The sequence below is a fragment of the Carya illinoinensis genome, chromosome 3 (assembly GCF_018687715.1).
Source record: "Carya illinoinensis cultivar Pawnee chromosome 3, C.illinoinensisPawnee_v1, whole genome shotgun sequence".
In the NCBI taxonomy this organism is placed as follows: domain Eukaryota; kingdom Viridiplantae; phylum Streptophyta; class Magnoliopsida; order Fagales; family Juglandaceae; genus Carya; species Carya illinoinensis.
This window is the reverse complement of record NC_056754.1, coordinates 18,172,404-18,185,052: the sequence shown is the minus strand read 5'-3', so window position 1 is coordinate 18,185,052 and position 12,649 is coordinate 18,172,404. Positions and strand designations below refer to the sequence as shown.

The 12,649-nt window shown below is 38.6% G+C and overlaps 1 protein-coding gene across 1 annotated transcript; it reads left to right on the top strand.

Annotated features, from left to right (window-relative positions):
* Positions 1-2,883: 2,883 nt before the first annotated feature.
* On the top strand, positions 2,884-12,635 carry LOC122303591 (3-hydroxyacyl-[acyl-carrier-protein] dehydratase FabZ). The gene is made up of 4 exons (XM_043115431.1): positions 2,884-3,234; positions 3,326-3,386; positions 3,491-3,635; positions 12,093-12,635. The coding sequence occupies exons 1-4, from the start codon at positions 3,030-3,032 to the stop codon at positions 12,342-12,344; spliced, it is 663 nt and encodes a 220-aa protein (XP_042971365.1). The 5' UTR covers positions 2,884-3,029; the 3' UTR covers positions 12,345-12,635.
* Positions 12,636-12,649: the final 14 nt, after the last annotated feature.

Sequence of the window (12,649 nt, the reverse complement as noted above, 5' to 3'; positions counted from 1 at the left end):
GAATGAGAGGAGATAGATCCATTTTATGCGTGCGGTGGGGGCACATGATGTGAATGGTGAGGAGGTTTCGTGTAAGTTAACTATTGGTGGGCTGTTTATTGAAGTTCAACAGACCGACTGTTTTGAAGATGAACTCTTTTGCTAACTATATAGTGTATGTTGAGAGGTACGCTACTATTAAAATGCATAAGCTAGTTGTGTGGATAGAGACTTTGCTATCTTGGAAACCTTCAATACAGGGTATGGTTAAACTTAATCTAGATGGTGCTTTGTTTTGATCTTCTGGGCATTGGGGTTATTTTTAGGGATGCTCAATGTGATTTTTTTTGCATTAATTTTATTGACTTTAAATCTAAAGAAATGTGGAGTGTTTGAAGTGGATGAAATAAAGCTTTGGCTTGTTTAAGACAAGGGATTGTGATTGCTAAAATTGAAAGTCTTCTTCATTGGTTCGAGGAGTATGATGCGCTTCATGTTGGTAGGCAAGGACATAAAGCTTGCTTGTAACACATGCTCGTTTTGTGGGTGACACTATTCATTAGTGACATCAACGTTTAGATTTTTTTAAGTCTAGAGTTTTGCTAGTTACTGATTTGTAATTGTATTGACTTTCTGATTGGATTGCATTATGAATGATATTTCTTCCATTCTAAAAAGAGATGGTAAGATTTGATTTGTAAGATTTAAGTTCTAAAATTTATTTTCGAAGGCTTCGTTTACTTTCACAAAACTTTTAATCTCATCTAATCATTATAACTTTTTCAAATTTCGACATAAAATAAACAATTCAATTTTTTTAAGGCTAAAAAAAATATTAAAAAATTATATCCTAACAATATTTTATTCAACTTTTAACTCTGATCTCAATATATCTCATCTCATCTGTGAAAATAAACGAGGCCTAAATCTACTTATGCCATGTAAGAAATGTATTGGACACACTAGCTTAAAAATATTTTTTTTTTTCTTTTTTCATACCTTGTAATTCTCCTAATCTGAAAAAGCAAGAGGTTCAATCAATTGTGTCTCCTACGGCTCAAATGTATCCATTGTTGCTTTCTTCCTTTTTAATTTTCTTTTGAGAGAATTTTCAAACTGGTCCGTTTAATAAACTCCAAATAACAGCTCTCCAATGGCTGTTGACAAATAGACTCCCCATTTTAATTTCCATGTATTTGCAGACTACATGAAACCCCATGGAACCCCACCCCTTCTTCACCCACCCCTCTCCTAGACTAGACGACACCGACATAATTCCTCTCTGGTATGCTCAAATTCCTTTGATATTCCTAAACATTTGTTGTCTTGTTGATGGGTCTTGATTCTTATGAATATCTTATTTAGTGTAGTCAGGTATGTCATCCTGGAGCGAGGTGCTAAAGTGTTTCTTGGTGGTGGTTGTAGTAGTGGCGGCATTGGTTTGTGTGGTGGGGATGAAGTAAGAAGGGCCAACATGTTTTCATTAAAGTTCAAATCCCTCTAGTCTTTCTTGTAAAATTTCACAAAAGAATGCAATCCTTGCTTCACATTTGGTGTTGTTGGTTGACTACTTTAATTATGGTGTTGTAGTTGCTATACTTTGGGGTGGGTCAAGTGCAGAAATTGTTGAGACTTTAGAGAGTGAATTGATAAGATTATGAGATCCGGGTGATGCACAAATTGCATCTAGTCGTGGTGGCATGCAGGTCATAATGTATTGTAGTGAAAACTATTGGGAAGTAGCTGAAGAGGGTAGGAACCAATGGGCCTATTTGCTTCCACAAATTAAGAGGAAACTCAGTATTGCACAAGAAGACAAGGGAAGCTGAAATTCCTTGTCTCACTCATTTCAAAACTTTACAACTTTAGTGTGGTGCTTTGTTTGGAGTTGGGGAAACTGAGGGGGACTTCAATGATCCTGTTTTCCTTTCTAATGGCTCATTTGGAGGAATACAAGCTCTACAGAATGTGGAATGGTATGATTATCTGAGGCCCAACATCCTCCTTTAGTGCCAACCATAACGATATGGGTCCGGTATTGTAACTAGACACTTGATCCACTCCCATGTATTTCGTTAGATGGTTATTTTCCTATAGGAAATTTTCCAGAATTCAAGTCTTACAACCAAAGGAATGAAAATATGTTTTCTTCCAAAAATAGTTTGAAAACATTTTGGCTTGGAGATGGTGAACCAAAAGTTTACTCATTGAGGCTCATGGAAAAATAAAAGGAAATGGGAGATTGGGATGAAACTCTGATATGAAGCTATGGGAAGACAATGGAAGAAGACTCAAGGTGTATTTGGGTGTTGAGAGTATCTCAACACTTCTCTACATATTTTTTTATTACGTATTGTGTTTTTCTTCATTTCTTTTTCTCATTTCTTGCGAAATCAAGTCTTGCGTAGAGTGAAAACATAAGAAATGAGTTTTGGGAATTGAAAAAAAGGAAGAGAGAGAGATGCCAGGATTTCAATTAATTAAATCATCTAGTATATTGATTATTATGGCTTTTGTGTGTGCTTGCTGATATGGAGCACTTCTATTGAATGTTGTTGATGACTTATCAATGGAGGACCGTTCCAAAGCGGACCTGTTTTCTTATTCATTTAATTGTTTTGTTTCTATATTTTCTTTCATCTTAATTTGCTCTTGGTAAACAAAGAGATGCCGGGCCATTTGTTTTGAGCGAAAGGGTTGCTCATTTAGATGCGAAAAATATAATTATAAGTATAATTATGTATTGATATATATATTAATATAATATAATTGGTCAAAAAATAATTTTTATTAAAAATAATATTAATTTAAATTTTAAATATAAAAAAATTAATATTAATAGATAAATTAATGTACAAATTTATTTATATATAATAAAAGACGCCGAGTAATCTTTTTATATGTTCGGCTGGGACCGCCGTGAGTACAGATGTGTTGGAAGTGGTTAATGGAGTCCTGCCCACGGTGATACCATACCCAACTTCGCTTCCCCCCCTTTGCACCCACTTCGAACTCTCCGCTCTCCTCTCTGTTTCTCTCGAGGAAACGAAATGGCAGCCGCCTCCAGTTCCCTTCTCTCTCCCACTCTTTCTCAATCTCTGAACAAACCCACAAGGTTCTCTCCGTCCGGGCTCTCTCTCTCTTTATCTGTACCTCGTTCTCTGTCGCTTCAATCCTACCACCGTTCCAATTCCGTCGCATGCTGTTCTCTCAATGGAGGGGACAACACTAGCCAAGACATACCCATTGAAAATAGTATGCATTCTTTAACATTTCTGTTTTCAGTTCTTTGCCATCGCAAAGCAAATTATGTTTTTTTTAGCATTTATTTCTAATCTTTTTGCAGGATACCCAGCATTTCCTACAGTCATGGATATTAATCAGATACGGGAAATTCTGCCCCACCGGTGGGTCTTTCTCAATTTTTTGCTTCTTCTCGTGCTTTATGCTTCGCGTTGTTGTTTATTATTATTCTCTATGTTCTGATGCTTTCTTTTGCCTGGTATTGTAGGTTTCCATTTCTGTTAGTGGATAGGGTGATTGAGTACAATCCTGGGGTTTCTGCGGTTGCTATCAAGAATGTGACTATAAACGATAACTTCTTTCCTGGGCACTTCCCCGAGAGGCCTATTATGCCTGGTGTCCTCATGGTTGAGGTACTGATCGTTTTCCCCATTATTCTTTCTCTTTTTAAGTATTAATTTACAAACACTACCTCTTTATATATATATATATATATATATATAAACACTACTCGACCCTGGTAATCTTTTATATATTAAAGAATGTTTCACACTTGTTAGTTAGTATTCGGATATCATAAAAGTTTTTAGAGAAATATTTATTTTCTTATTAATCAATGGATACGGGATTAGTGATCTGAAACAAAATAAGAATACATCAATTTATCTCATCGTGAGTTTGAAAGAGTTGAAGAACAGTTGATGCATGCCTAGCCATAATAATAGGAGAAACTGAAAATGCTGATTTTCATCTTAACAGAACATCACTTTTATAAATGACTACCTGGCCATTGAGATTGTTTCAGCTTCCTCATTGTCGTGATTGTCAGAGTCTCACATTTATTTTATATCATTTGTTTGTGTGGGGTTTACTCAAAATGTATTGCTTTTAACTGATCATCACCCACAAATATAATAGGGGATTTTGCAGGTTGAATAACTTGAATTAGACTTGGGTGGTTATATCATAAGAGTGCCTCTTGGGATGTTTTCTTATTGTTGGCTACCATTGGTATCATTGGGGAAACATGATATAAAACCCTAAGGCACCCAAACCCACCACCACCCTATGTCCACCTTAGACCGCGGGTGACACCTCACCACCGTTAGAGACTCGGGGCCCCAGCGACTTTGCTGAGGGCCGTCCTGCGTAGGTCCTCCCTCAGAGGCGACATTGACCGTCGAACTTGTGCCTCCGCCACAGATAAGATTGACGAGCTCCGGTGACTCCATTGAGGGCCCTCCGACATCGGTCCCCCTCTGGCGACTGGGATTTTGATCTGCATTTTATTTTCATCGGTGCAGACGGTGTAGTACCTATTCTGATCTGCATTTTAGTTTCCTATAACATCTTTTTCCTTGAGATGACAAAGTGAGATGATCTTGGGAGGTGATCTTGTGATTTGGGATCAGCCGATGATGGCGCGCGAAGTGGATTCGTCTTAGATGGAAGGTGAGAGGTGGTTGAAGGTGGAATAAAAAACTTTCTTTTTTATGAAAGAGGGAGGAAATAGTTTTCGCATCTCTGAACGTAGTAAAAGGATGGCTAAATTTATGTGTCTAGGTGGGACGACAGCTTCGTGGGTGGCTAAGGGGATAGAGGATTGTTTAGAACTCAACTATTATGAAGGATTCTTCAGGGATCTAAGGATGGGTAATGGAGTTCTCATCATTCAACATCATATTAACGCAAGGGGAAGCTTTCTGCAACTCTCAGAATTCCAGAATGGAAGGAGGAAAGGTTTGTTGGTGCTTTCGGAAGGCGCAAATGGCATTGGATGGAAAGGTTTTCTGCAATCCATTCAAAGTGTTATTGGGTCTAAAGCCGCTATTCTGAAGTATGCAAACAGAGGGGAGTTTGTTAATGGAAAGACAGTGGGAAGGCCTTCATCGGTCAAATGTGCCTTGTACGCTTCAGTGTTGAGGTCACTGGCGGGTAGTTTGGTCGAGAATAGCTCCGTGGCGGAAGGAAAGGGTAAGACACTTGTAGGAGACAAAGGTTGTCAGGTGACATGGGGAGAAGTGGAGGGGTTGTAGGCTGTCAAAGCTCAGATGGGAGTTATGGAGTATATGAGAGATCTCATTATTAAAGTGGACAAGGGGCTGGACCTAGTCGTGGGTTTGGGTGGTGGGTTGAAAACTGATGAGGGGGGGCGGGGGCAGGTCCTACAGGTTTGAAGGCCACAAGTGCGCCGGCAAAGGGCATTGCAATGCCGTCACATACGTTGGACACTAGTATCACTGTTCACGCTGATGTCACTTAGGACATCGGTAGCTTTTCGTCTGACCGCCCTTAGTCACCAGTTGCAAATGAGGTTGGTAATTTTTTCTAGGTTTCACTTTCAGTTGAAGATGAGGGTCCTTCTAGGGTCTTGAGTACTTTGGAAGAAACAGATGAGCCTCTTTTAGAAAATGAAAATGGGGTAACAGAAGGTAGTGCTTTCCCTACCTATTCTATGCCTCCTGAGGATCTGGCAAAGTGGCATTGAAAGGATCGTCGGGGGGCGGAGCACATACAAGCTATGTCCTCATCGATGGAGGGAAGGAACCTTTAATGGTGACAACAACAATGGACAGCAACCATATAGCTATTGAGGAGGTTCGGGATTTGAATGCTGGATGTGGCGGGGAGGAAATTATGGGTTTGTCGTTGGTGCCTTGTGAGGAGGAATGTCTAGGGTCGGGAGTGCAGGTGGGTACTGTGTTTGGGGATAATGTTGTTCCCTTGGTTTTTCTTCCTCCAATAAACAATATAGTGGGTTCACCATCTTATTGGGTTCTACATAAGGTTAACGAGATTCATTATATTGTGGGACTTTCACATAGAAGATGTAAAGACCAATTTAAAGCACTACTCACTGCAATTGAGGAAAGCCACTCGCTTGAAACCAAATCAAGTTTTAAGAAATACAAGGAGTTAAAGTGCTTTATTGGGCAATCAATTATGATGCTACGGGTGGTAGCTCAAGTCGAGGGAAGACTAAAGGGAGGGCATTATGAAGATGTTCTCATAGAGGGAGTTTCGGGTGGAGTATTAGTTTTACGGGAAACAAGATGTTCTTTTCCAATTCGGGCTTGGTGTGTATTTTGGGTAGTTCTTCATGGGCTTTTTGGGTGATTAGGAGCTCTCTAGTATGGGCTAGGTGTTTTCTTGCATATGTCTAGTGTACTTGGTTACTCCTATTGATATATACAATATTTTTACTTATAAAAGAAATGATATAAAACTACTTATAAAAAAAAAAAAAATTGATATAAAACTGTTTCAATCAAGTTTATCATGTGGGAATCAACCGTTTGTATGATTCTTCGATAGAAAGAAATTACCAAAATGGTATGAAACCTCCCATATCATATGTTGCCGGTTTGTTTCAGTCCTAATACTGCATTGATAGGTCGTATGTTGCTGGTTTGTTTCAGACCTATTGCGTTGATAGGTCCGTGTCATCTCCCTAGGTTGGCTTCTCCTCTATGTCAATGGAACATCTAAATCTCTTTCTCTGTGGGATTGTGTTCCAGTTGTGATTCTTCATAGCCCTGAAGAATAATTTAGTGTTATAGTTCCCCAAGTTTAGCTGTTGCACCAGTGAATTTTCCTTGAACAAGCTTTCTTTGGCTCTACTAAGATCACCATACTCTTTGACTGCATGCGCCTCTTCTTTACACCAGTTTCCATCTAATGGGTTTTGCTCGACAAGTTTCTGGGGATTTTCTATCCTCTCTTTAGCCCGTAGTACCCTATTTGACAGGTCAGAGACTTGATCCTTATTCAACTTCTTTAACTCTTTGATATTTATAATCCCACTCTCAACATGCATCTGTTTTCCGGTGTACTTCGTTACTCCTATTGATATTTATAATAATAATAAAAAAAGATTATTTATAAAAAGAAAAAAGAAAAAACTCTTTGATTATGATACCACATCAACCACAGTTTCGGTTCTCACAGATTAACTTAACAGGGGACATTGAGAGTGTGAAGTGGCTATACATCAAAAGATAGAAAATGTCGTGAGTGAATGCACATCAAGCTAGATTTAGTAGCAAGAGAGAGCAAGACAGCACTAATTCATCTAAAAGGTTTTGGAAGTCACTGAAGATCAATGATTGCTCCAATCTTCAAAGATTTACAATGGCAGTTGCTAGTTCAATAGAAATTTTTGCCTGAACTAAGTTGAAAAGATAAAAGGAAAGAGGATTCATACAAGGAGCTATAGCAGTTGCGAATAAGGTTATGCCATGTCTATAGGAGTTAATTTTTCTTTCCTTCCCTGTAAGTGAGGTGATATGGTTTCCAATTTTTATCAAGGACAAAGAAAACATAGGGTTCTGATTAGAAACTCCAAAACCCTTCTTTCCTGTATTTCTTTTAGATTTTATGCTAGATAAGGCTACCTATTCCATTGTCTAGAGAATGTGTCCTTTAAATGACAGTGAAGCTGTATAGAGCTTGATGCAAATCATTGCCTGAGAATTGGGATAGTGGGAAGCTTATTTTAGGGTGGAGTGCTAACTTAGGCTTGGCATAGAGCATAACAGTTTATAATTTGAAATGCTTCAAAACTTTGAATTGTTAGCATGCTAATCTACCTATGGTTTCTATGTTTCAACCTTACAAACAATTTGGGACGTATTTCCTTTCTTGCTTCCTTTAGACAACATTGGCCAACTATATCATGGAAATGGGATTGGTTGGTTGTGGCTATGGAAAAATGGAGAAGTAAAAAGCAGAGTGGTAGTTTGCATGCGTTCATTGTCCGTCCAAATACTTGTATGGTTAAATTCAAATAGATGGTCAGAAAGGCCACTTAAAGATGCCTTGCAAAAGCAAACTTTTTTGATGCTTTCCAGGCTATTATTTCAAAAATTCTTGTTATTAGGAGTATAGGGGGAAAAGTGTACATTTAAGACGTCTTTGAGAAATAGAGAGAGGTGGTTGATCTTTTAGCTAATTGGAGAGGTCTGAAGGGTATTCCCGGATTCCAGCTGAATTGAAGATGGAACCTATTTGCCTTTTGTGGTGCATTTGGAGGGAGAGGAATGAGTGGAACTTTGACGACCGGGAGCACTCTCTGGACGATCTTAAAATTGTTGCTTTCAGACTTTATTATGTGAGCTATTGCTATAGATTTTAATGGTCTCAAGTCTCCATGCATTCCCTGTATCTATCTCTAGGTCTTAATTAGGTGCATTCTCTTGTATAATACCTGTGTACTTGGGTTATGCCTATTTTCATATAATTAAATTTCTTTTACTTATAAAAAAAATATAGAGGGAGAAGCTCCCCTGAGCTACTCTGTCTTGAAGAAAATCCAAGCCCACCTGATCTCTATCGGCATTCAGCTTCCAAACAGAGGGCCTGGCCCCGTTTGGATAGTGAAAGTGTTTTATCTCATCTCATTTCATCATTACAACTTTCTCAAATTCCCACACAATATAATAAACAATTCAACCTTTTTAAATCCCAAAACAATAATAATATTAAAAAAATAATATTTTAACAATATTTTATTTAACTTTCAATTTTTATCTCAACTCACTATCCAAATGGCATTAGAATTTCTGTCCCTTGACCTTCCCAAACCTGTACGGCCAACAACCCAGTTATGCCGGCACATAAACCTCATGCCTCTCCTTAGGTGCCCCACATGCCACCCAATTCTGGTGCATTTCTGGCCACCCTTACCCCTTGAGAGCAACCCTCTTCTTAGTTAACCTTTATCCCATCTCCTGTCTATCTCTTGTCCGGTTTCTTTTTTCTTCCTTAGTTCTTGTCCAGGTGCTTTTTTAGGTGTATGAAAGCTAGTGCCCAACAATCCTTCATGCCTCTTCATTGGTCAACCCGTGCAACATTCAACCATATGCGACACCAAGCTCTCCTTTCACTTTCCGTGAACTCGTTGGAGCTATTGGGAAATAGTATTTGCTGACCCATCTTCTTTCAAAAATGCAAAGTGGGATCAAGAATCTTCAACAACCACCTTGACAACTGAAATAATTGTCTCTTATTCCGAGTTTATGACTCAATAGAAATTTGATCGATGGATTGTTTCAACAATTGTCTTCATGATGGCCAATCATGGGACCGGACCACTTAATTCGTACCATTTCTTGAATGATTTATATTTTTTTAATTTTTGATTAGTATAAAATTTTATTGAAACTAGTAAATAGGTGTAGCCCAAGTACAGAGGACGTATACAAACAGCACACACCTAAATACAAGTTAGGTTTGGAGCTAGAAAGTGATACAAGTGATTTTTATTTTTTTGATAAGTTCTTTAATTATTTTTGTTTCCAGCCTATATCTGTTGTTTCCCCCTTTTATATTCCTGATTCTTTTTATTATTAGTTTTCCTATATATATATATATATAAAGACGCTGCTCTGATCCATGGCTAAAGCAAGAAAAATAAACTGTTACTGGGACTTGTGTCTCTAAAACAGGTGAAATCTCAGCCTTTCCAAAAAGAAGGGAAAAAGAAGTCATAGAAAAAAACTGCTATTGTCTCTGACCATAATGTAATTGGATTATATTAGTAGTTTTAGCCTTAGTAGGTTAAGTAAGAGTTGATTAATTTACATAAATATAAAATATGCTTCAGAGTTCAGTGTATTCCCTAGCATTGAGACAGGCTTCTCTAGCTTTGCTCTCTTCTTCTTCTGACCATGATTCTCTTGCCCCCCCTTGTCTGAGACTTCCTTTTCATTTAATGTAATTGGATTATATTAGTAGTTCTAGCCCTAGTAAGTTAAGTAAGAGTTGATGAATTTACATAAACACGCTTCATGCTCTCTTCTTCTTCTTCTTCTGACTCCAAACAATAACAAACTTTTCACTTTTCACTTTTCTCTTTTGCAACCAAATACTAATCAAACCAGCCATTACTTCCCAACTACGGCTGCTGTCCAGAACTTTTCAGCAACCCGTTTGCTTCAAGAAACAGGTCTTTTACCCTTATTCTCCCGATCATTTCAAAGTTTAACTTTTCAACTTTCTTCGAAATTTCTAAACTCTAGATTTACAAGATTTTATAATCTAGGGTGACCTCAAGCGCACACAAACATATTCCCCAAGCCTGTTCTGTCATATAGGTGCTGATGATGAAGAAATCTTAAAAGTTTTAATGGCATCTAATAATCAATCATGCTTTATGGGTGAGCTTGACAGTGGATAACTGGCATAGTTAAAGTCTCTCTATCCACTACTTTCCTTTGTCAACCCTCCTATGTTTAGTGACCGATATCAGAACCCTAAAATTCATATGTTTTGCCTGATAATTTCCAAATGAAGCTATTGTTCAGAATTTTCCAGCAACCTCTTTGCTTCAAGAAACAACTGTCTCGCCCTTGTTCCCTATCATTTCAAAGTCCTTGCCAACTTTTGAACCTAATCCTTTCTTCTAAATCTTGAAGCCCTGGGCCACAAATCTCTTAAACCCTAAGCCCAAGCATAGATGGACAGATTCTTTAAATTTGTTTCTCACATTATGTTGGTTCTAACATCAGAGAAAACTGAAAAGATATGTATACAGCTTCTAGTTCTCTGAAATTATTCTCAAGTGGCTGATCTATTGCGGAGTTAACATGGTACAATATAGATACGCTCTTCTTCTGGTTTTTGAATCTGGGGAACTTGAGCACCGATGGATGCTGAACTTATTTTCAAATGGTCTGCCACAAGGAAAGGGTACGAGATGAGGGAGAATTGCTTCTTCTGATTCCACTCTTTGACTGTGAGATAGAATACTCCACATGTGTAATTGTTTTTTATGAGTAAAAGATATTTTATTGATATAAAGGTATAATACTCCACATACATAAATTTATATAACTTAATGTTATTTATTCAATGTGTCACTCGAATTACAGTTACTATCTGCCCTAAACTGGCGGGTAGCCACCCCGCCCCACCTTAGCTTGGGCAGGGTGACCACTTTTTACCGTCCCCACCCTTGAACAGGAGGCCAATTTCCCAACCCACTGTCCATGCAGCTAGTGCAACATGATGGGACTCACAGTCGTGGTTTCAGCTCAGTGTGACGTGACAAGACACGTAGCCATGGCTGTTGGTGCCTTCGAGATCTGTGTGCCACAGCCATGGGTAGCTGAAGAAAAGAGAAATGAGAGACAGAGCTGCACGTCTGAGAAATGAGGGAAGAAGAAGAAGAAATCAGGTGAAGAGAGAAAAAGAAAAAATGAGGAGAGAACAGAAGCGACTGAAGAGAAGTGTTAGGGTTTTTGTTACATATGTGACTGATTGGGCGGGCAGGTTATTCTCAGGCAGGTAGTCCCTACCGCCCTGTTAAATTTTTACACTTCCCCCGTCTGTCTGGCCTAGAATAACAGGCGGGCTGGGCGGACTGGCCAGGTAGCATGGCAGACCTACTTGGATCATAGTCAAGTCTCTGGCGCACAATAAGCAGCTGGTGTAAAGAGATTGAAGAGGATCAAGGCCTCATTCATTGAGAGCCAGAAAAACAATATCCTGTTGTATTAATTTTATTTCACTGGAGCATTAATCACAATACATCAGCCCATGGAAAATGGCCATGCAAGACCTAGTAAATCATCACATGTCCGGCAGTCTTTGTTCCTTGTATCTTCTTTTTAATTGGATCAATGGTTTTGTTTTGAAAGCTAAATTTTCATATTTTGCTGGTTTGATGGTACTTGTGAAGCAACCAATGAAATCATGATTGTATCCCTTAGGCCTTGGGGTAGAAAAGCTTGTTGTATGCTTAATATACCAGATATGGCATGGGATTTGGAATATGACATTCACTTCTTTATATGCTTCATTTATTGGAATTCCCCTTGAGCATGATATGAACACTTAAGTACTGATGAAAATGTCATTGGTGGGCACAGGCAATGGCCCAGGTTGGAGGTTTGGTTATGCTGCAGCCAGAAGTGGGAGGGTCCCGTGAAAACTTCTTCTTTGCGGGAATTGACAAAGTGAGGTTTCGAAAACCTGTGATCGCAGGAGACACTTTGGTGATGAGAATGACACTTGTTAAGCTGCAAAAGCGGTTTGGCATTGCAAAGATGGAAGGGAAAGCATACGTTGGAGGTGAGGTGGTATGCGAGGGGGAGTTCTTGATGGCTACAGGGAGTGGCTGATATGCTCAGTTTCTAATGCTTCAGTTTTTGTGTTTCCTCACAATATGTCGTTTATTTCTTTCCTTTTACTCTTTTTGGTTGCAAGTACATTATTCTTCTGATGTGGAACGTCTCCACGGGTTGCAAAATTCAGAAGTTATCAGACTTGATTATTGTCACATGGTTTTTTCAGACGCGCAAGTTCCCTTTGGTGCCAAAGGTATGATCGGATGAACTAACCAGTCATGAAAAATGACTAACATTGGAATTTTGTTTGAATGTCTAATAGTAGCCATTTAAATGTTGGGTTGATTTTGTGTAATTCT